At 38.9% G+C, this 22,832-nt stretch overlaps 1 protein-coding gene across 1 annotated transcript in view; it reads right to left on the bottom strand.

Annotated features, from left to right (window-relative positions):
- The window catches only part of GPC5 (glypican 5), a 1,364,332-nt gene that overhangs the window by 1,094,063 nt on the left and 247,437 nt on the right, over positions 1 to 22,832 (bottom strand). The window contains exon 3 of the mRNA XM_068526854.1: positions 18,142 to 18,830. Within this exon, the coding sequence (XP_068382955.1) occupies positions 18,142 to 18,830 (689 nt within the window). The remainder of the gene's footprint in view (positions 1 to 18,141; positions 18,831 to 22,832) is intronic.

The following is a 22,832-nucleotide window of genomic DNA, read 5'->3' as shown; positions in this document are numbered from 1 at the left end:
TACCTTTTGACCTTTAGTCATGTGATTTAATAATTACTGCCCCCCCAGGAAGGTTTAAATGAATTTGATTTTCTTTCACTTCCAAAAATCCCATCCATTTTAATAACTTTTCTAGAACCTTTTTTTCTCAATGTGAGAGGTCACAGTGTAATTTTCAAAAAGATAAAAAATGTGACTCTAAAACTAACATACGGGGACTTCCCTAGTCGTACAGTGGTTAAGAATCCGCCTTCCAGTGCAGGGGACACAGGTTCGAGCCCTGGTCTGGGAAGATCCCACAGGCCATGGAGCAACTAAGCCCGTGCGCCACAACTACTGAGCCTGTGCACCACAACTACTGAGCCCGTGTGCCACAACTACTGAAGCCTGCGTGCCTAGAGCCAGTGCTCCGCAACAAGAGAAGCCACCGCAATGAGCAGCCTGCGCACCGCAACGGAGAGTAGCCCCCGCTCGCCAAAACTAGAGAAAGTCTGTGCGCAGCAATGAAGACCCAATGCAGAAAGAAAGAAAGAAAGAGAGAGAGAGAAGGGAGGAAGGAAGGAAGGAAGGAAAGAAGGAAGGAAAGAAGGAAGGAGGGAGAGGGAGGGAGGGAGGGAGGGAGGGAGGAAGGAAGGAAGGAAGGAAGGAAGGAAGGAAGGAAGGAAGGAAGGAAGGAAGGAAGGAAAGAAGGAAAGAAAAACTAACATATGACGAGCAGTTGTGAAATATTTGTTCAATTCCTTAATGAGGGAAAAACAGCACAGTAAAGCTGCTTGAAAGTATATACCAGTGTTATAGTCAGTGAAAGAAGGAACCCCAGAATATTATTCTAAAATTAGATGTAGAAGATGATTAATATTTTTCTGGTAAATAAAACAATAACTCTCCAGTTTGCTTTCTCTATCAGATGAAAATAACTTGTGATTCAACAGGACAAAAATTATTTGCAATGTATCGATTTCCTGTAAAATAACATCTACCTCTACAGAGCATAGTAAGGTTCTTATATTAAGCAAAAGAGTAGGTAAAAAAGAAAAAAATTACATATACCTAGAGATGACTCAGTAGTGGCCCTATTAAATTACAGAAACAGCATTAAGTAATGTTTGCCTTCTTTTCATTTTTTTGGATAATTTTTCCCCATACTTACTACTTTATTGAGGGAAGCTATAACCACCTATCATTTGACAACATGGTGGATTATTTTTAGAATCCTTCTCTATCCAGTTCGAGGATAAAGGTTTCCTAACCCTAGATTAAAACCTGGAGGTCACCTTGAAATGCATAGTTCCTTGCACAACAGTGATATCCAGCATCAAGCATCTACTATTGGTTGATGTAATGAGGTGGGATCTTCTTCAAATAAGACTATTCACAGAGTACAGACAAATACAGCTCAAGGTCATTGATGAGTTTAGTAGGTAGCCTAAAACTGACTCTCTCACACCCTACCATGCACTTTTCCTGGCTTTCTATTTTTATCACTATTTATATTTCCCTTGGGTAATTTTGACACCAAGAGGGCTCCATCTACTTATTCTAGTCTCCAAATGAACACAGAGATGGCTGAAAATGGAGTAAGGAGAAGGCAAGCCTCAATTTTGAAAGGTGGGAGAGTCTAGCTGTCTCCGCTGCTGAAGGGTTAGATGTCAACCACCAACATTCTGGTCCACGCAGTCTCTGTGGGCTCAGACAGAAAAGAAAAGTGGAAGGGCAACAAAAGATCACAGTTAGACTGCACATTCTTGAAATGTGAAGACTTTGAAAATTCCTATGATTTCTTCTTTAGTTGTTAAATGTGAAAACAGAGAAGTGAGTCAAAACCCTACCCAGGGCCCATCATAAGGCCACTCACACACTTGGCCCCTACACATTCAAGGCCAACCAGACACAAACCAAGGGGACACGGAGAGTCAGAGTCTTCTCTGATCATCGTGGGCTGGGTTAGATCTCCAAAGCCCCAAAATGAAAAGTTCATTGAAGAAGAAGAGGATCAGTGGCCACTGTCGGGGGCCTGCAGCCCTTCACCATGGAGCTTCCCAAACAAGAACAACTACAGACAGACACAGAAAGACACTTCCCTGCTTAGTTCTTGGGGCAGCCAGGAAACACCTGGTATGGCCGGAGCTGTTGGCCATCCCCTCTGACCTATAGAGCCTCGTCGGTACCCCAGCGTCATGTGATAAGACTGCTGACATTGTGGGTCCAGATGTGGGGGGGCACATCTTGAGAGGCCCTGTTTTTCTTGTCACTTATACCACTTCCAGTGAGGAATGCTCTGGTTTCTAGGCACCATGGACATTCTGGGCAGAATTCTCAATGCAGGGCTGTATGATCTCTTATGGCCATAGGAACGGGGCAGCCTGAGATGAGTCATCAGTGGCCTTGGGGGCCATGGGGAGCCCAGTGATGGCCGTAATGCTCTGTGTGATACTGATCCTTGGAGACTCCATGCCCAGCAGTGGCAGTGCTGTCAAGGGAGCTTAGCACAGGCCCAGATCCCCAAAAAATGCTGTGAGCGATGATGGCTTTTATAGTCACAGTGAGGGTTTTGTGCTTAAAACTTTGTATTTCTATGCAAGGAGACACAAAAACCTGCCCACTGGAGTGTCTGTCCTTCTAGAGGAAAAATATCAAATTATTGAGAAATTTAGCTACTTTGGAAAGAGTCTGGAGACCTTAAGTCAACCAGACTGGAAGCCAAACTTGAGAACTTACTCTAAGACATGGGAAATGTGAAGACCATGACTAAAGAGCTGAGAAGCTACATCTCTTTACTTGGGCTTAAACCAAATACTTACAGAAAGCACAGAAAGGAGAAAAATCTAAATGTTTACAAGTTCAGCTGCTGGCTGACATTATAAGCAAGATTAAATTTTTTAGGAAACGCATCAAAGCAAACGAAACAAGGTTACAAACAAAAAAGCCTTCAAAATCCATCAGAAGAATGGAGAACAGCTTCAGATAGCACTAACAGAGGCTTTGGAGGTAAATTCCAACCTTCAGAGAAGAATAAAGCTGCTTTCATAAAATCTCAAAAATGGAAGGGAAGAATAGGCAAAATTAATTTAGAAGGAAAAAATAAAAACCTCTCATAAAACCTTGCCTTTGGATTGAGTTTTTAATAATAAAGAGAGTCTGATCAAGACTCTAAATGAACACTTGCTAGAGAGGAGATACTGGGCTGCTGTTCTGGGGAAGGACAACATGAATCGTGGAAATGTGGAATTGCATATGTCAAAGGCATCAGAAAATGGAGACCTCTTAATTGGTGAAGACAAAAGACTGCTGATTTATGAGACTGACTTAATACCAGTTTACAAACTCTCAAAGAAAAAAAAAGACAGCAAATGTACACAAAATTACCTGCAGAAGCAAAATTATCAATGCACTTAAAAATTATTTGCATTAAAAATCAAGGCATTAAAAATCTCCAACCAAGAAAGCTTTGTTGCATTCCGAAAACACTCAGGTAAAAAAAGAGAGGCAAAAACTCCAACAGAAATATCACATCCTTGCTGCACTTAAGGAAAAAAAACAAATTTTTATGCAGTATCCAATTTAGAGACAATTTATACCATTTAAGGTAGAGGAGAACTGTTCCAAACCAGCCAAAAACATCAGTAATGTATATGAACAGTTACACACTTTAAAAATTCAAGCAAAAATTATTTCAGAAAAATTAAAAAGAATCGCTGGGTATTATTAAAACCTTCTTATTCCCAGAAGACACAAGCTCATAGTATGGGTGTAAGAGTTCTGTTAGCTCAGAGAAACCTCAACAACATAACAAAACAAAGGCATACATGATGCAAAAATTGAGAAAGAAATTTAAAGGTTCTGAAAACTATCCTTCCATTCCCGATTTCCTAAAAAGTGTATTTGATAGGGTCCTGAGACTACAATCAGGAATCCTCCAGATTCCAGATCCCTGAGGAAGGAGAAGCATCTGGCTTTGACGGTGAGGGAATGAAAAGGTTCATGCCTGACGTCTACCAGTTGTCAACCCCCAGGCTCCCTCCAGTGTGGCTGACTCCATCCTGGGTCAGCAGGTCCTTCAGGAGAGAAAGACAGAGCTGCATGTCTAAAATCCTGATCTGAACAAGAAAGCATGTAAAGAATTGAATAAAAAGGGAGTCAAAAGCCTACAAAGAAGAAGCTATCAGGCAAGGAGCATAATAATAGCTTTCACATAGCTGATGTGTAAGATGTCCAAGATTGAGTCCCTATCTTCAACGCATTCCATTCTAGAGTACCAGGCATGACAACTGAAGATGCAGACATTCATTCACCATAAGGGTGAACTCTCCAACAACTAGAGCTGTCCACAAACCTGATGGACCACTATTCCCAGAGATCTGTGCCCAGATTTCCCTTTATAGGACTTCAGGGCTTCGTAAGACATTTAATAATTTTTTTTCCCCAGGAAATTAAGTAGAAATAAAGAATCATGATTATCAGTGCTTATCCTCAAGTAATTCATACCACAATCTTTCTCAGAAAGGTAAAATCACAAATTAATCATGCAATATTTTTAAAGTCTTATAAAATATCTGTCCTTAAATTATGCAAGCTTGTTACCCAATGTGTTCCTAAAAAAATTTAGATTTACCTCTCATATGAGGTACCTGGATCTTGATTGGTCCTCACCACTGCCAATCATTTCAAGAGAGGTTATCAAAGGGCCAAAGAGGACACCCCCTCCTCCCATGATCCACATGTGCAGGGAGCAAGTCTCCAAAGATGAAGGATTCAGATCTAATATTTTCAGCTGGGGCTGAAAATATTATAGAAATATCTCAATTTTTCATAATGTTTGAGTAGAAAATCAATGGACAATAGGATTACCCTTTGACTTACCTCTAGTCAGAAAATTCTGTTTCATTCCACATCTGAAAAGAACTAAATGGACCTACCATTGAGAGGAAAACCCACTAATTATTGGTACATGCTTTACTGCTACCAACTCTGTAAGAGCAAGCTCCCTGTCACTATTTAGTATCCAGAATTAAGTGGGTGAAAACCTTTCAAAGTGATCTCTATCTAGAATGATGAGTTGGACTGGATGACCTTCTCATAGTCTAATGAGTCTTCCTTTTCTTTTCTATTACCTTATAGATTTTTCTATTTTCAGTTAGCCCACTTTCGTTGGATTCTGTCTGAGCTGGCTTTTACTCTAGAAGCTTATGTCTTCCCCCTTCAATTGTTGCTAATTTAATTCTTATGCCTTTCCCTTTTCTCTTGTCAAGCTCCAGTCTTATTTCTCAAAAGAACCAGCTCATCTGGACAATATAATAATTACAAGTTCGATATTAGCCCACCCCATCAGTTAAACAAAAATTAGGCAAAGGTAAAAATGATATCTTGATGAAGATGTCATCAAGATATATCAAATGACATGATGAAGGTATTTTCAATGAAGTCTTGCCCACCTACTCATAAACTTTGTCCACAGGTAGCTGATTTATAACCTTTGGTCACAGCCCTTTATTCTCTGTTAGCCAACTACAAAAATATACATGAATGAAAGCTCCTAAAAAAATAAACTTTGCTTCAGAAATAATGCATTGTTGGCTTTTTGTATATTGTTGGAAGAGGTCATCAAGAGGACATGACTGCCAGTTGGCACGTGAGCGGAACCCAGGAGATCAGAGGCTCCTTACCTGTCCCCCACCCCCCATCCTTGGATTGTATATACCACCCACCATTCCCACACTAGGGGCAATTTCAAGGACACAGACTTGAGAGAGTAATCTGTTGCCTTAACCTTATTTGTCCCATAGTCCCTATTATGTAAAATTGAATACAGAGTGATTTTTAGGAAAATATATACCACACTATGGAAGAAATAAAATAAAATTAGTGCTTTACCATAAATAACCCAGGCTATCATTTTAATTTTTCTTTCAATTTATATATAAAGATATCATTGAGATACCTAAAAACACATAATTAATTTATTAGGCTTTCATTTTACAGTTTCAGATAAATGTAGATGTGTAGAGAAGCAGTGATCAGATATTAGTTATCACAACAATGTAGTTTAATTAGAGTGCATTAGTGTGTACAGTTCACCTTAAACTCAATTTTGAAAGGTATGGAAATTGAAGTACATAGCTATCCTAAAGTAATTTGGTTGCAATCAGCTGAAACTGTACTAATAGTGTAAAGGTAAGAGATGTGGAAAACTGATTTTTTATTTAAAAATACAGAGTGGGACTTTTATTGTTGGAAATTATGCTTTGGAGCCCAGTACAGACTTAAAAACAGAAACTTTTTGTGGCAGCAATTCCCATTACGGTGACATAGGAGGCTCCTCGTTTCCCTAGGAAGTTCCCTCTTCCCGAAGATACATAGAATGTACAGCTATTGTATACACAGAGCCATTTTAGAAACTAGCTGAGAAACTCCTGCACATCAAGCAAATGAGAAAATACCCACATGGAAACAGGTAGCACAGGCTGAGACATATCTTGCTCTAAACTCCACACTCAGCATACAATCTAGAGGGAACCCTCAACTCCCAGCTGTGGAAACACAGCATACCAAAACTTATGAGATGCAGCAAAAGCAGGAAAGATTATACTGATAAACACCTACATTAAGGAAAAAGAAAGATCTGAAATAAACAACCTAACTTTATACCTCAAGGAACTAGAAAAAGAAGAACAAACTAAGCCCAACATTACCAGAAGGAAGGAAATAACAAAGATCAGAGCAGAAATAAATGAAACAGAGACCAGAAAAAAACAATAGAAAATATCAACAAAACTGAGAGCTTGTTTTTGAAAAGATAGAAAAAGGACTAATCTTTAGCTAGAGTAAGAAAAAAATGAGAGAAGACTCAAGTAAATTAAATTATAAATGAAAGAGGAGATATTACAACTGACACTACAGAAATACAAAGGATCATAAGAGACTACAATGAATAATTATGGGCCAAGAAATTGGATAACCTGAAAGAAATGGATAAATTCCTAGAAACATATATCCTGCCAAGACTGAGACATGAAAAAATAGAAAATCTGAACAGCACCAGTAATGAATAAGGAGATTTAATCAGTAATTTTTTTTTTAAACATCTTTATTGAAGTATAATTGCCTTACAATGGTGTGTTAGCTTCTGCTTTATAACAAAGTGAATCAGTTATACATATACAATATGGTCCCATTTCTCTTCCCTCTTGCATCTCCCTCCCTCCCACCCTCCCCATCCCACCCCTCTAGGTGGTCACAAAGCACCGAGCTGATCTCCCTGTGCTATGCGGCTGCTTCCCACTAGTTATCTATTTTACATTTGGTAGTGTATATATGTCCATGACACTCTCTTACCCTGTCACATCTCACCCCACCCCCTCCCCATATCCTCAAGTCCATTCTCTAGTAGGTCTGTGTCTTTATTCCCGTCTTGCCATTAGGTTCTTCACGGCCTTTTTTTTTTTTTTTTTTCCTTAGATTCCGTATATATGTGTTAGCATACTGTATTTGTTTTTCTATTTCTGACTCACTTCACTCTGTATGACAGACTCTAACTCCATCCACCTCATTACAAATACCTCCATTTCATTTCTTTTTATGGCTGAGTAATATTCCATTGTATATATGTGCCACATCTTCTTTATCCATTCATCTGTCGATGGACATTTAGGTTGCTTCCATGTCCTGGCTATTGTAAATAGAGCTGCAATGAACATTTTGGTACATGACTCTTTTTGACCTATGGTTTTCTCAGGGTATATGCCCAGTAGTGGGATTGCTGGGTCGTATGGTAGTTCTATTTGTAGTTTTTTAAGGAACCTCCATACTGTTCTCCATAGTGGCTGTATCAATTTACATTCCCACCAACAGTGCAAGAGTGTTCCCTTTCCTCCACACCCTCACCAGCATTTATTGTTTCTAGATTTTTTGATGATGGCCATTCTGACCGGTGTGAGATGATATCTCATTGTAGTTTTGATTTGCATTTCTCTAATGATTAATGATGTTGAGCATTCTTTCATGTGTCTGTAGGCCATCTGTATATCTTCTTTGGAGAAATGTCTATTTAGGTCTTCTGCCCATTTTTGGATTGGGTTGTTGGTTTTTTTGTTATTGAGCTGCATGAGCTGCTTGTAAATCTTGGAGATTAATCCTTTGTCAGTTGCTTCATTTGCAAATATTTTCTCCCATTCTGAGGGTTGTCTTTTGGTCTTGTTTATGGTTTCCTTTGCTGTGCAAAAGCTTTTAAGTTTCATTAGGTCCCATTTGTTTATTTGTGTTCTTATTTCCATTTCTCTGGGAGCTGGGTCAAAAAGGATCTTGCTGTGATGTATGTCATAGTGTGTTCTGCCTATGTTTTCCTCTAAGAGTTTGATAGTGTCTGGCCTTACACTTAGGTCTTTAATCCATTTTGAGTTTATTTTTGTGCATGGTGTCAGGGAGTGTTCTAATTTCATACTTTTACATGTACCTGTCCAATTCTCCCAGCGCCACTTATTGAAGAGGCTGTCCTCTCTCCACTGTATATGCTTGCCTCCTTTATCAAAGATAAGGTGACCATATGTGTGTGGGTTTATCTCTGGGCTTTCTATCCTGTTCCATTGATCTATATTTCTGTTTTTGTGCCAGTACCAAACTGTCTTGATTACTGAAGCTTTGTAATATAGTCTGAGGTCAGGGAGCCTGAATCCCCCAGCTCCATTTTTCGTTCTCAAGATTGCTTTGGCTATTCGGGGTCTTTTGTGTTTCCATACAAATTGTGAAATTTTTTGTTCTAGTTCTGTGAAAAATGCCGGTGGTAGTTTGATAGGGATTGCATTGAATCTGTAGATTGCTTTGGGTAGTAGAGTCATTTTCACAATGTTGATTCTTCCAATCCAGGAACATGGTATATCTCTCCATCTATTTGTATCATCTTTAATTTCTTTCATCAGTGTCTTATAATTTTCTGCATACAGGTCTTTTGTCTCCTTAGGTAGGTTTATTCCTAGATATTTTATTCTTTTTGTTGCAATGGTAAACGGGAGTGTTTTCTTAATTTCATTTTCAGATTTTTCATCATTAGTGTATAGAAATGCAAGAGATTTCTGTGCATTTATTTTGTATCCTGCTACTTTACCAAATTCATTGATTAGCTCTAGGAGTTTTCTGGTAGCATCTTTAGGATTCTCTATGTATAGTATCATGTCATCTGCAAATAGTGACAGCTTTACTTCTTCTTTTCCGATTTGGATTCCTTTTATTTCTTTCTCTTCTCTAATTGCTGTGGCTAACACTTCCAAAACTATGTTGAATAATAGTGGTGAGAGTGGGCAACCTTGTCTTGTTCCTGATCTTAGTGGAAATGGTTCCAGTTTTTCACCATTGAGGACAATGTTGGCTGTGGGTTTGTCATATATGGCCTTTATTATGTTGAGGAAAGTTCCCTCTATGCCTACTTTCTGCAGGGCTTTTATCATAAATGGGTGTTGAATTTTGTCGAAAGATTTCTCTGCATCTATTGAGGTGATCATATGGTTTTTCTCCTTCAATTTGTTAATATGGTGTATCACATTGATTGATTTGTGTATATTGAAGAATCCTTGCATTCCTGGGATAAACCCCACTTGATCATGGTGTATGATCCTTTTAATGTGCTGTTGGATTCTGTTTGCTAGTATTTTGTTGAGGATTTTTGCATCTATGTTCATCAGTGATATTGGCCTGTAGTTTTCTTTCTTTGTGACATCTTTGTCTGGTTTTGGTATCAGGGTGATGGTGGCCTCGTAGAATGAGTTTGGGAGTGTTCCTCCCTCTGCAATATTTTGGAAGAGTTTGAGAAGGATAGGTGTTAGCTCGTCTCTAAATGTTTGATAGAATTCACCTGTGAAGCCATCTGGTCCTGGGCTTTTGTTTGTTGGAAGGTTTTTAATCACAGTTTCAATTTCAGTGCTTGTGATTGGTCTGTTCATATTTTCTATTTCTTCCTGGTTCAGTCTCGGCAGTTTGTGCATTTCTAAGAATCTGTCCATTTCTTCCAGGTTGTCCATTTTATTGGCATAGAGTTGCTTGTAGTAATCTCTCATGATCTTTTGTATTTCTGCAGTGTCAGTGGTTACTTCTCCTTTTTCATTTCTAATTCTATTGATCTGAGTCTTCTCCCTTTTTCTCTTGATGAGTCTGGCTAATGGTTTATCAATTTTGTTTATCTTCTCAAAGAACCAGCTTTTAGTTTCATTGATTTTTGCTATTGTTTCCTTCATTTCTTTTTCATTTATTTCTGACCTGATCTTTATAATTTCTTTCCTTCTGCTGGCTTTGGGGTTTTTTTGTTCTTCTTTCTCTAATTGCTTCAGGTGCAAGGTTAGGTTGTTTATTCGAGATGTTTCCTGTTTCTTGAGGTAGGCTTGTATTGCTATAAACTTCCCTCTTAGCACTGCTTTTGCTGCATCCCATAGGTTTTGGGTCGTCGTATCTCCATTGTCATTTGTTTCTAGGTATTTTTTGATTTCCCCTTTGATTTCTTCAGTAATCACTTCGTTATTAAGTAGTGTATTGTGTAGCCTCCATGTGTTTGTATTTTTTACAGATCTTTTCCTGTAATTGATATCTAGTCTCATAGCATTGTGGTCGGAAAAGATACTTGATACGATTTCAATTTTCTTAAATTTACCAAGGCTTGATTTATGACCCAAGATATGATCTATCCTGGAGAATGTTCCATGAGCACTTGAGAAAAATGTGTATTCTGTTGTTTTTGGGTAGAATGTCCTATAAATATCAATTAAGTCCATCTTGTTTAATGTATCATTTAAAGCTTGTGTTTCCTTATTTATTTTCATTTTGGATGATCTGTCCATTGGTGAAAGTGGGGGGTTAAAGTCCCCTACTATGATTGTGTTGCTGTCGATTTCCCCTTTTATGGCTGTTAGTATTTGCCTTATGTATTGAGGTGCTCCTATGTTGGGTGCATAAATATTTACAATTGTTATAGCTTCCTCTTGGATCGATCCCTTGATCATTATAGAGTGTCCTTCTTTGTCTCTTGTAATAGTCTTTATTTTAAAGTCTATTTTGTCTGATATGAGAATTGCTACTCCAGCTTTCTTTTGATTTCCATTTGCATGGAATATCTTTTTCCATCCCCTCACTTTCAGTCTGTATGTGTCTCTAGGTCTGAAGTGGGTCTCTTGTAGACAGCATATATATGGGTCTTGTTTTTGTATCCATTCAGCCAGCCTGTGTCTTTTGGTGGGAGCATTTAATCCATTTACATTCAAGGTAATTATCGATATGTATGTTCCTATTCCCATTTTCTTAAATGTTTTGGGTTTGTTATTGTAGGTGTTTTCCTTCTCTTGTGTTTCTTGCCTAGAGAAGTTCCTTTAGCATTTGTTGTAAAGCTGGTTTGGTGGTGCTGAACTCTCTCAGCTTTTGCTTGTCTGAAAAGGTTTTAATTTCTCCATCGAATCTGAATGAGATCCTTGCTGGGTAGAGTAATCTTGGTTGTAGGTTTTTCTCCTTCATCACTTTAAGTATATCCTGCCACTCCCTTCTGGCTTGCAGAGTTTCTGCTGAAAGATCAGATGTTAACCTTATGGGGATTCCCTTGTGTGTTATTTGTTTTTTTTCCCTTGCTGCCTTTAATATGTTTTCCTTATATTTAATTTTTGACAGTTTGATTAATATGTGTCTTGGCGTGTTTCTCCTTGGGTTTATCCTGTATGGGACTCTCTGTGCTTCCAGGACTTGATTAACTATTTCCTTTCCCATATTAGGGAAGTTTTCAACTATAATCTCTTCAAATATTTTCTCAGTCCCTTTCTTTTTCTCTTCTTCTTCTGGGACCCCTATAAATCGAATGTTGGTGCGTTTAATGTTGTCCCAGAGGTCTCTGAGACTGTCCTCAGTTCTTTTCATTCTTTTTTCTTTATCCTGCTCTGTAGTAGTTATTTCCACCATTTTATCTTCCAGGTCACTTATCCTTTCTTCTGCCTCAGTTATTCTGCTATTGATCCCATCTAGAGTATTTTTAATTTCATTTATTGTGTTTTTCATCATTACTTGGTTCCTCTTTAGTTCTTCTACGTCCTTGTTAAACGTTTCTTGCATTTTGTCTATTCTATTTCCAAGATTTTGGATCATCCTTACTATCATTATTCTGAATTCTTTTTCAGGTAGACTACCTATTTCCTCTTCATTTGTTAAGTCTGGTGTGTTTTGACCCTGCTCCTTCATCTGCTGTGTGTTTTTCTGTCGTCTCATTTTGCTTATCTTACTGTGTTTGGGGTCTCCTTTTCACAGACTGCAGGTTTGTAGTTCCCGTTGTTTTTGGTATCTGTCCCCAGTGGCTAAGGTTGGTTCAGTGGGTTGTGTAGGCTTCCTGGTGTAGGGAACTAGTGCCTGAGCTCTGGTGGATGAGGCTGGATCTTGTCTTTCTGGTGGGCACGTCCACGTCTGGTGGTGTATTTTGGGGTGTCTGTGGCCTTATTATGATTTTAGGCAGCCTCTCTGCTAATGGATGGGGCTGTGTTCCTGTCTTGCTAGTTGTTTGGCATAGGGTGTTCAGCACTGTAGCTTGCTGGTCATTGAGTGATGCTGGGTCTTGATATTGAGATGGAGATCTCTGAGAGATTTTTGCCGTTTGGTATTACGTGGAGCTGGGAGGTCTCTTGTGGACCAGTGTCCTGAAGTTGGCTCTCCCACCTCAGAGGCACGGCCCTGATGCCTGGCTGGAGCACCAAGAGCCTTTCGTCCACACGGCTCAGAGTAAAAGGGAGAAAAAATAGAAAGAAAGAAAGAAAGAAAGAAAGAAAGAGGCTATAATATAGTGAAGTAAAATAAAGCTATTGTAAAGCAAAGCTATACAGACAAAATCTCACCCAGAAGCATATACATATACACTCACACAAAAAAAAAAAGGAACAGGGGAAAAATTAATATATCCTGCTCCCAAAGTCCACCTCCTGAATTTGGGATGATTCGTTGTCTATTCAGGTATTCAACAGATGCAGGCACATCAAGTTGTTTGTGGAGTTTTAATCCGCTGCTTCTGAGGCTGCTGGGAGAGATTTCCCCTTGTCTTCCCTGTTCGCACAGCTCCTGGGGTTCAGCTTTGGATTTGGACCCGCCTCTGCGTGTAGGTCGCCTGAGGGCGTCTATTCCCCGCCCAGACAGAACGGTGTTAAAGGAGCCGCTGCTTCGGGGGCGCTGGCTCACTCAGGCCGTGGGGAGGGAGGGGTACGGAGGAGGCGGGGCGAGCCTGCGGCAGCAGAGGCCGGCGTGACGTTGCACCAGCCTGAGGCGCGCAGCGCGTTCTCCCGGGGAAGTTGTCCGGGGATCACGGGACCCTGGCAGTGGCGGGCTGCACCGGCTCCCGGGAGGGGCGGTGTGGAGAGTGACCTGTGCTCACACACAGGCTTTTTGGAGGCGGCAGCAGCAGCAGCCCCAGCGTCTCACGCCCGTCTCTGGGGTCCGCGCTGATCGCCTCGTCTCGCGCCCTTCTCTGGAGTTCGTTTAGGCGGCGCTCTGAATCCCCTCTCCTTGCGCGCGGCGAAACAAAGAGGCAAGACAAAGTCTCTTGCCGCTTCGGCAGCTGCAGACTTTTTCCCGGTCTCCCTCCCAGCCAGCTGTGGTGCGCTAACCCCTTCAGGCTGTGTTCACGCCGCCAGCCCCAGTCCTCTCCCTGCGATCCGACCGAAGCCCGAGCCTCAGCTCCCAGCCCACGCCCGCCCCGGCGGGGGAGCAGACAAGCCTCTCGGGCTGGTGAGCGCTGCTTGGCGCCGAGCCTCTGTGCGGGAGTCTCTCCGCTTTTTCCTCTGCGCCCCTGTTGCTGTGGGATCCGCGCTGTTAGCTGCGGCTCGCGCCCGTCTCTGAAGTTCGTTTAGGCGGCGCTCTGAATCCCCTCTCCTCGCGCACCAGGAAACAAAGAGGGAAGAAAAAGTCTCTTGCCTCTTCGGCAGCTGCAGACTTTTTCCCGGGCTCCCTCCCGGCTAGCTGTGGTGTGCTAACCCCTTCAGGCTGTGTTCACGCCGCCAACCCCAGTCCTCTCCCTGCGATCCGACCGAAGCCCGAGCCTCAGCTCCCAGCCCCGCCCGTCCCGGCGGGGGAGCAGACAAGCCTCTCGGGCTGGAGAGTGCTGGTCGGCACCGCTCCTCCGTGCGGGAACCTCTCCGCTTTGCCCTCCGCACCCCTGTGGCTGCGCTCTCCTCCGTGGCTCCGAAGCTTCCCCTCTCTGCCACCCGCAGTCTCTGCCCGCGAAGGGGCTTCCTAGTGCGTGGAAATCGTTCCTCCTTCACAGCTCCCTCCCACTGGTGCAGGTGCCTTAATCAGTAATTTTTTAAAAAATGTTTTTAAAAACCTCTCGACAAAGTAAAACCCAGGACTAGATTGTTTCACTACTGAATTCTTCCAAATATTTAAAGAAGAATTTTATTTTGTCAACTAGATCTCAATAAAGCTGAAAAAACCTTTTTATTTCTAAAATTGTATAGAATCAACATTCAGTTGAGTTTCTTGGTAAAGTTTGTTCCATTTAGAAGAGGTTGAAACATTGGAATTAACCCAGATCCTGCATTCTTGTTTCTTTAATAAGTTAAAGCATTCAATTATATTAATAACTAATACTCTAAGTTTAATTAATAGCAGATATACTTTTTTAAAATATCAAATTTTTATTTACAAAATGAATAAATAATTTCCTACCAAGAAATCATTCAATCCTTTAAATCATTTCCTACTAAAAAATCATTCAATCATTTCCTCACAAGGGAATTACTGTTATCAAATAATTAGCTATTAATATCCATTAATATTAAAACACATTGTAGACTTCTAAATAATATTTTCTAAAAATTCCAGTTTTGGGGTTTCCCTGGTGGTGCAATGGTTAAGAATCTGCCTGCCAATGCAGGTGTCACAGGTTCGAGCCCTGGTCTGGGAAGATCCCACATGCCGCGGAGCAGCTAAGCCCGTGCGCCACAACTACTGAGCCTGCGCTCTAGAGCCCGCGAGCCACAACTACTGAAGCCCGCGCGCCTAGAGCCCGCGCTCTGCCCGCGCGCCTAGAGCCCGTGCTCTGCAACAAGAGAAGCCACCGCAATCCGTGCACCGCAACGAAGAGTAGCCCCCGCTCGCCACAGCTAAAAGAAAGCCCACGCGCAGCAATGAGGACCCAACACAGCCAAAAATAAAATAAATAAATTAATTTAAATAAATAAAATTCCAGTTTTTTCTTCTCCTTCAAGGAACATCTTTAAAATTATCTGCTTACGTTAAATGCCCATTTAAAATATTTTTTGAATTCTATACCACAGTAAGAAAGAGGTGTTCACTTTGAAAGCATTTAAAACACCAGAGAAATCAATGAAGTATTCATAAAGAACATAATGTACTAATAATTAGTAGGCTTTAAACAGTTACCATGTATAAGACACTAACCGAAGCTCATTTTATTCTCACAAGAACTCTATGATGTAGGTACTGTTTGTTATTGCCCCATTTCACTGAAGAGGAAACTCAAGAAAGAGTAAATAATCAAGTTCCCAAACTCACAGCTAGTAAGTGGTAGAGACAGATGGGAAATCCAGTCTGAGAGTACAGTCTGTGCTTTTAATCTCCATACTTTGATGGCCTCTGTTAATGCTTTATTAGATTTTTGTCTTAATCCCCAGAACGATTATAAAATTTAAATGCTCTCTTATAAATTAGATTTTGTTTCTTTAATGGTTTACCAAATAGAAGATATTTATAATTTTCTCAGGAAACTGAGAATTTTTTTTTCCAGTTGAAATTCATCCAGTGGAAGTATGATACATCAGGTTCCCCTATGGATTTCTTAAAGTGTCTGTACGTATTCACTGAGGACTAGACTTGAAAGTACTAGATCTCAGAGATTGCTTTGGGAATGTGAGAAAGTCATTATTTTCTGGCTCACCAGTAATTTATTTTGAATTTATTAAATTCATTGATGTGTGAACTGGTTATCAAAGCTTGATAAACAGCTTATAAATCACTTTAAAGTTGGCAGAAATAAATATAATGAGCCAATTTTCAAGGAATTTAAAGTCAGTTTCTCCTCTGTCACCATAAGTTAAAAAGAAAATCTCAGTTGTTTTATTTGGAAAAGAATCTACAATTTATTAGTAATAATTGATGTTTTTCAAGATAGTTAAGGACCATTTATTAAATGAAATAGAATTATTTGCTTAAAGGAAAGAATGCTCTTTGAAAAGCCACCAAGGAGTTTCATATGACAAAAGTGTTGTTTAAAATTTATTTATAGAACACAAGCATGATGATGATTCTAATCATTTATGATACTAAAGTAACCTGCTTCACTGAGGTTTGCTCAGGGCTGGCCCCAGAATAGGGAAAGAATAAAGCAAACTTCTCAGGTACCAAGTATCTACGAATGTCAGAGCCTTACCTTGTCTCACTTAAACCATCACTCCCTTCTTCACACAAGACAAAACAGACTCAGAGGGTTTTAGTAGCTTGTTCAGAACACATGACTAATGAGTAGCAAACTCAGGATTTGAAACATGTCTCTCTAACTACAAACCTGTGTTAGTTTAGCCTTTGGAATAGAAAAAGTAGATATTTTTCTATGTGATAAACTTTAAGGATACAAAAAGGCCCTCCAAGTCTCCAAAATACATAATAAAAAGAATCTTAAAAATCAGCTCACTTATATATATTAGAAAACTCTGGCCCTGAGAAGTTAAATGGCTTGTCTGAAATTATATAATAATTCAAATCTAGACTTGGTTTCAGATTTCTTGTACCTGTTTTCCTTCTGGAGATACTCAATATTATTGATGTTTTGTTTCCTGCACCTAAATGCTTATTCCTCATAACTATGAAATACATGAAACCTTAGAAGTCTATTATAAACCTCATTTTGAGTTGGTTTATTATATACCTTGCAAAAATTTTGGTGCATGTATGATCTCCCTAAAGGAATGAGATACTGCAAAAAGACCAGCACCATTGCATATGGTTGGGAGCCTTGTTGACTACATAAGGATACCCAGTTGAATGGATCAGGAGTGAGAAGTGAAAACCAGCTCACGCTGGACCTGCTGAGCCACAGCATGGCATGACATCCACCGAAAGATGACACCATGTCTAATTTGCATAAAGGTACCATATTGGCTCACACAGGCACTGCAAAGACCTCGAAAGTTAGCAAGAAAAGTGGGGGTATGTGCTTGGACATAAAGATTTTCATATCCAATTTCTATTGGAAATTAATGAAAGGAACAGACTTACAAAGCCAATAATGAGAATGTTTATTAATTCAGTAAATCAGTGCCAGGGTGGGGAGATGTATTCTGTTGGCACTAAGAGTATAATTTTATTTCAGGACAAAAGATTTAGGATAAACAGCAACAGCGTGTCTTACTTCACTGTATGGGATATGAGAACTATTACTAAAGGGCCTGGGTATATTTTTTGAAATGGTTCTACAGAAGGTGAGTGAAATAGAAAACTCTTATGTCCTTTGATTTGATTATTTTGTTTCTTAAAGTCTTCCTGGAAGAAAGCACTGTGATGCCATATACACCATGTGTTAAAAAATCATCACACCACGACTGTGCCAGATTCTGGAGAGTCTCTGAAGAAACACTTTTGAAACCTAAGATATCAGGTTTTCATTTAATGACTATATAACTGGCATTTTCTATTTTAAAGCTGAATACTTTTGAAATACCAACAATAGCTACCCATTTTTGGAGTACCAGGCACCATACTAGGTAGTATGCCTACATGATTGCCTATCTTCCCACAAAAGAATACTCCAAAAGTTATGTGTTACTATTTTCTTCTTATCAATGAGGAAACTGAGGCTCAGAGAAGCTAAGGGACTTGAGAATTACTGGCAGACAGCAGAATCAAATCTATACTGGTCCTGATTTTAAAACTGAGCCCTCTCTACCTCACTGAACTAACCCTATAAGAAGACTTCTACTTAGAGGAGAAACTGGTACTTCAGCTAACCAAAATTTTGATGTTAAGATGTAAAATATATTTAGAATTGAATATGATAACTCATACATTCTCCTACTATTTCCTAAAGTATTAGCTTGTTAAGCTGCCATAATTTAAAGTACATGATGATGTGCTTATAATCAACACACTTTATGTAATATATAGCTAATTGTTGAGTTCTAAGAAATCAGTAAACATTGAGTGGCTGCTTACCTGTTCCAATAATTTCTGTCCATCAAGGTGAGCCTGCATCACAGCATCACTAACGAGCAAGTGGAAGTTCAGGAGCACGTGTTCAATGTCATATGTCCCACGCATGGCATCCGACAGCTCCTCCAATGACCGGATGTACATACGCCAGTGTGGGTTAAGCTCTGCCATGTGTGCCAAGCAGCCTCGCACGACGTTGAGGCAGTATCCCATGCAAGGCTTACTGAGAGTCAGGCCTTGGCAGTGCGGGCAGTACTGCATCCTCAGGAGGGCTCTGCTGCACTCTTTGGAGAAGTGCAGATGGTCTGTGGTATTGATGACTTCAATGCCCAGATTCAGCGCCTGCAGAAACGTGCGACTGGGCAGCAGCGATCGCCCCATCTGCCCCAGTACTCTTTTGGGAATATTACCAAATGGACTAATGTCCCGGCGGGCCATCCGGATGCATTCTGAGTATTCCAGGGAACTGTCACCAGGGTTAATGAGATGATTGTAGACTAGAGGGAAAAGACTGTCAAAGAATCTGTTTACGAATTCTTCAGGATTAACATCCGCACCAAATAAATAGAGCCCTACATCAGTGAAGAACTCCTGGACGGAAGCAGCAGCCTCTAAGGCCATGTTCCTGTAGGTGTTGCAGAACAATATACTGGTGTAGTTTTCTGCTTGTCTGATGAGAGTTTCAAGGGTTTCTGTAACAAAAGCAGAAGTAAAGGATGAAAAGTCTTAGTATTCATATTAAAACTGTTCATCCATTTGCTCCAGACAGTAAATGAGCTTAATGCAGCAAAACTAACCTAAGAATCTAAATGGGAATGCTCAGCCTACTAAACCCAAGTTAGCTTCCCAAGAATAATGCCTGGTGGAAGGTGGGCATTACGCACAACACACACGTCTTATAGGTATGTATTTCCTAGGATCAGACACAAAAAGTACAGAAATCAAAAAGAAGTTACATGTATAGTAAATTCTTATTGATTTTATTCATAGTCATTTATAACCTGCTAATGATAGAAAAAAAAAATGTCACTAAGAGAACAATTTCCAATCATGAGTTCATTATTTATAAAAGACAATGACATTAAATATTTGACTCAACACTTACTGTATTTTTATGATTTCTCTTTTTTCTTTTCTTTTTTCAGAATGAAAGCTAGTAGATTATAGACTAGTTACTACAAAGAGAGGTTAAATTCCCAAAGGGAAACCTGAGAATTGTCAGGCTTCTAGAATGTTCAAATTAAAAAGAAAATAAACCATTTCATGATTAAACCATCCTTAAAATTGTCAAATCTTGTTAAGCAGTGGGAAAATCATAACTTGCATTAACTGATGAAAATAAGTAAGTGTGTGACCGCCTTCTGAACTGTCTGTCATCTGTTGTTTTAATCATCTTATCTTCAAAGACTTTACTGTGGGATATTTTATTATCTTACTTCTGTAATGAATGCTTCCAAATCAATTTCTCCACAGAAAGAACAGAGAATGATTTATCCACAAATTAAAGGAGGTTGTAGTAATCAGCAAGTGAAAATTGTATTTCAAAATGATAGCTTTAGACAGCAGCCAACCACCTTGGATATCCTAGTAATTACATTTTATAATTAGCCTAAATATGATACTGGACTGTGTCGATATATAATTAATTATAAAATTCATCAATAAAATTATCTCCCATAACCCCAATCTTACAGTTATTTTAAATTAGGTTGTAAAAGACCACACAATAATTCAGCAATCAAACCACTGGGTATATTATAAAAAGAGATGAACAGTAGAATAAAATGAAATGATAAAAGCAGAGTTGCAGGGAGAGCTACTAATGAAGTGAAACTGTGTCATGAATATGCCATAATGTCATAAAAACAAACAAAAAAAAAATTTCATAAAGAACACAGACAGATAAAATACAATACCATGTATTCTGATTCTATTCCAAGACTGACTCCTCTTGAGTTCCCGGCTTTAGTGTGGTATTTCAAGGTGCATGCTATAGACTAAATGTTTGTGTCCCCCCAAAACTTCTTATGTGGAAACTTAATTTCCAATGTAATGGTATTTGGAAGTGGAGGCCTTTGGGGAGTGATTAGGTCGTGAGGGCAGAGCCCTCATGAATGGGATTAATGACCTTACAAAAGAGACCCCAGAGTATTCCCTTGCTAGTTCTGCCACAAGGGGACACGGCCAGAAGATGTCCATCTGTGAACCAGGAAGTGGGCTCTCACCAGACATGGAGTCTGCCGGTACCCTGATAAATTTCTGTTGTTTATAAGCCACCCAGTCTACTGTATTCTGTTATAGCAGCTGGAACTAAGAAAGTGCCCCTACCCTACAATCAAAGGCAACAGCTTTAAAGGATGTTGCAACTCTATTGCAACACAGAGCACTCGAAACAAGATTTTTAACTAGGCAGGACTCCTGTGTTTACCCACGCCTCTCCAGTGTCCACTAGAGAATAAGCGACATACTATGTATTCAATGAAAGTGTGAAAGAATGGAATTAGTAGGGTGACTGAAGCCTTCAATTCAGGTTAGCTACCCTGCCAAGTGAGACTGCATTAACACCAGGTTTCCCCAACTGGCCTGTTTACCTGGGCTGTGTGGGGAAACTACAGATCACTGGGTCTCTGCAACGGAGTTCCAACTCAGTAGATTTGTCTTGGTTCAGGAGTCTCTATGTGACATGCAGCCCCAGTGATTCTTTTGATCTGGCCAGTTTTTTAAACACTGCAGTTGCAGGTAATCTGAGACACGTTCTCTATGCAAGCATTCCACCATGACAGTCTGACCCCAGAGCTGCAATCTCAGCCACTACACTGTCTCCACAGACCAACAGGAGTGAGTGTGAAAAGGAAATTAAACCTTTGCAGTTGGAACTAAAATAAAACTGCTGAGACCATATTTTTTTCTTCAATAATACAGGCTCATTTTTTTTCTCAGCAATTTGTTTGTGGCTATGAATTGCGAAGTTGCAATGATTTTATTTACCAATAATTGTTAGATAGCAATGTTTGCAAACAATTTAGGGTTTTTTTAAAGATAAGAATAGATTTAAAGAAACCCATATATCACAGGCACTCTTACATGCTTTCCACCAGGTTTTCTAAGGTATGTGCTATAGCTGCATTTGTGTCATTGATACCTGCCATATGATTCCCTGTACAGTTAATGTAGAATGCTTCCCTAGGCAATACAAGCGTTCCATCTGATTCCTGCCAACTCTAAATGATGTTCAAACACACAATTTAAAAAAAAAAATTTTTAAGTAAAAAATAAAGTGTTTCTTTATAAATTCCATTCCCATTAAGTTATAATTTACAATGACTCAGGAATATATGGGATTTATCTTTTCAGATGCTATAACTAGTAGGTTTTGCAAGTTTATTTTATGAAAGCAATATTAAAAATATATTTAATATTTAGGAGCATCCATCCAAAATAAAAATGAGGATAGTATTTCTAAATATTGTTATTTCTTTATAAGGCTGCTCTGCACTATTAGCAATAAACTAAGTTGACTACTGTTTGAGTTAATAATTATAAAATAGATTTCTGAAAAGGTCTACAATCTTTACTTCAGACTAGTTTTCCTCTGATCTAGTTTTATTTTTTAAACAAAATAACTAAAAATCTGGTAAAAATTAAAAAATCATATTACAGCAACATTTAAAAACTTTCCCTTAATATTGTATATATTAAAATTTTAGTTTTCTTAACTATATATTGATTTTACTACCCTTTGAATAAGAGATTGCACACTCTCAGATATCAACATCTGATTAAATACTGAACACAAATGGCTTCTAAAAACAGATTTATTCTACAACAGTTTTTCACTATGCTATTAACCCATCACAATATAAGGATTTTTCTTTCAATCTGTGTTAAAATCTGATACTGACATATTCCAGTTAATTGAATTCCCTAAACATGTTACGTATGTATTTTTGAATGTGTCTATTTGTGATTCTATCAATAAACGTTTCTTAAATTCAATCAATGGTGAGAACGGTTGTTCTATAATATATACATTTGATTCTTTAATGCTTAGGAATAAACATACTTTTATGAATCTTTGGACCTAATAACTTCATAAATTTTAATATATAAACACATATCAGTAACTGAACAATCTAGAAGCCAGCTAATTGGATAACTTTGTTAGTAATTTTTTCTGAAAAGTTCATAAAATCAGAAGTTGAATTTACTAAAAATTAGTTGTTTGTATTAATTCTGAATTTCCTAAACTACCATTTTGTTCTCCTACTATGTTTACCATGAAGTTGAGTGCTTTCATTTTATGGAATTAACATTATGATTTTAACAAGAATTTAAACTTGTCAAAAGAATTGTCAAATGAACAAAATATCTTGCAGTTCTGAAAAAGAATAACTGACATACAAAACCAGCGTTTATAAATCCAAGGTAGGTTGGGTGCTGAATAATTAATCATATCTACTTAATTATTAAAGAGAAACTATACAGTTGCTTTGATTACAAAGTTTTAATAAATAAAAAATACCCCGTACTCAAGCTATACAAGTAATAGCTTTTTATTGATGTGCCTAAAATTGTAACATATATTTAGAATAAACATTTGTTAGGTTTGCTTAAGGAATTTAAGAAATAGCCTAGGAAAAATGATCTTTTTGTTGTTTTTCCATTGAGAATTTCAATAAGCTCTTCTTTTCAGA

The sequence above is a fragment of the Eschrichtius robustus genome, chromosome 18 (assembly GCF_028021215.1).
Source record: "Eschrichtius robustus isolate mEscRob2 chromosome 18, mEscRob2.pri, whole genome shotgun sequence".
Taxonomy (NCBI): Eukaryota; Metazoa; Chordata; class Mammalia; order Artiodactyla; family Eschrichtiidae; genus Eschrichtius; species Eschrichtius robustus.
This window is presented reverse-complemented; position numbering and strand designations above follow the sequence as displayed.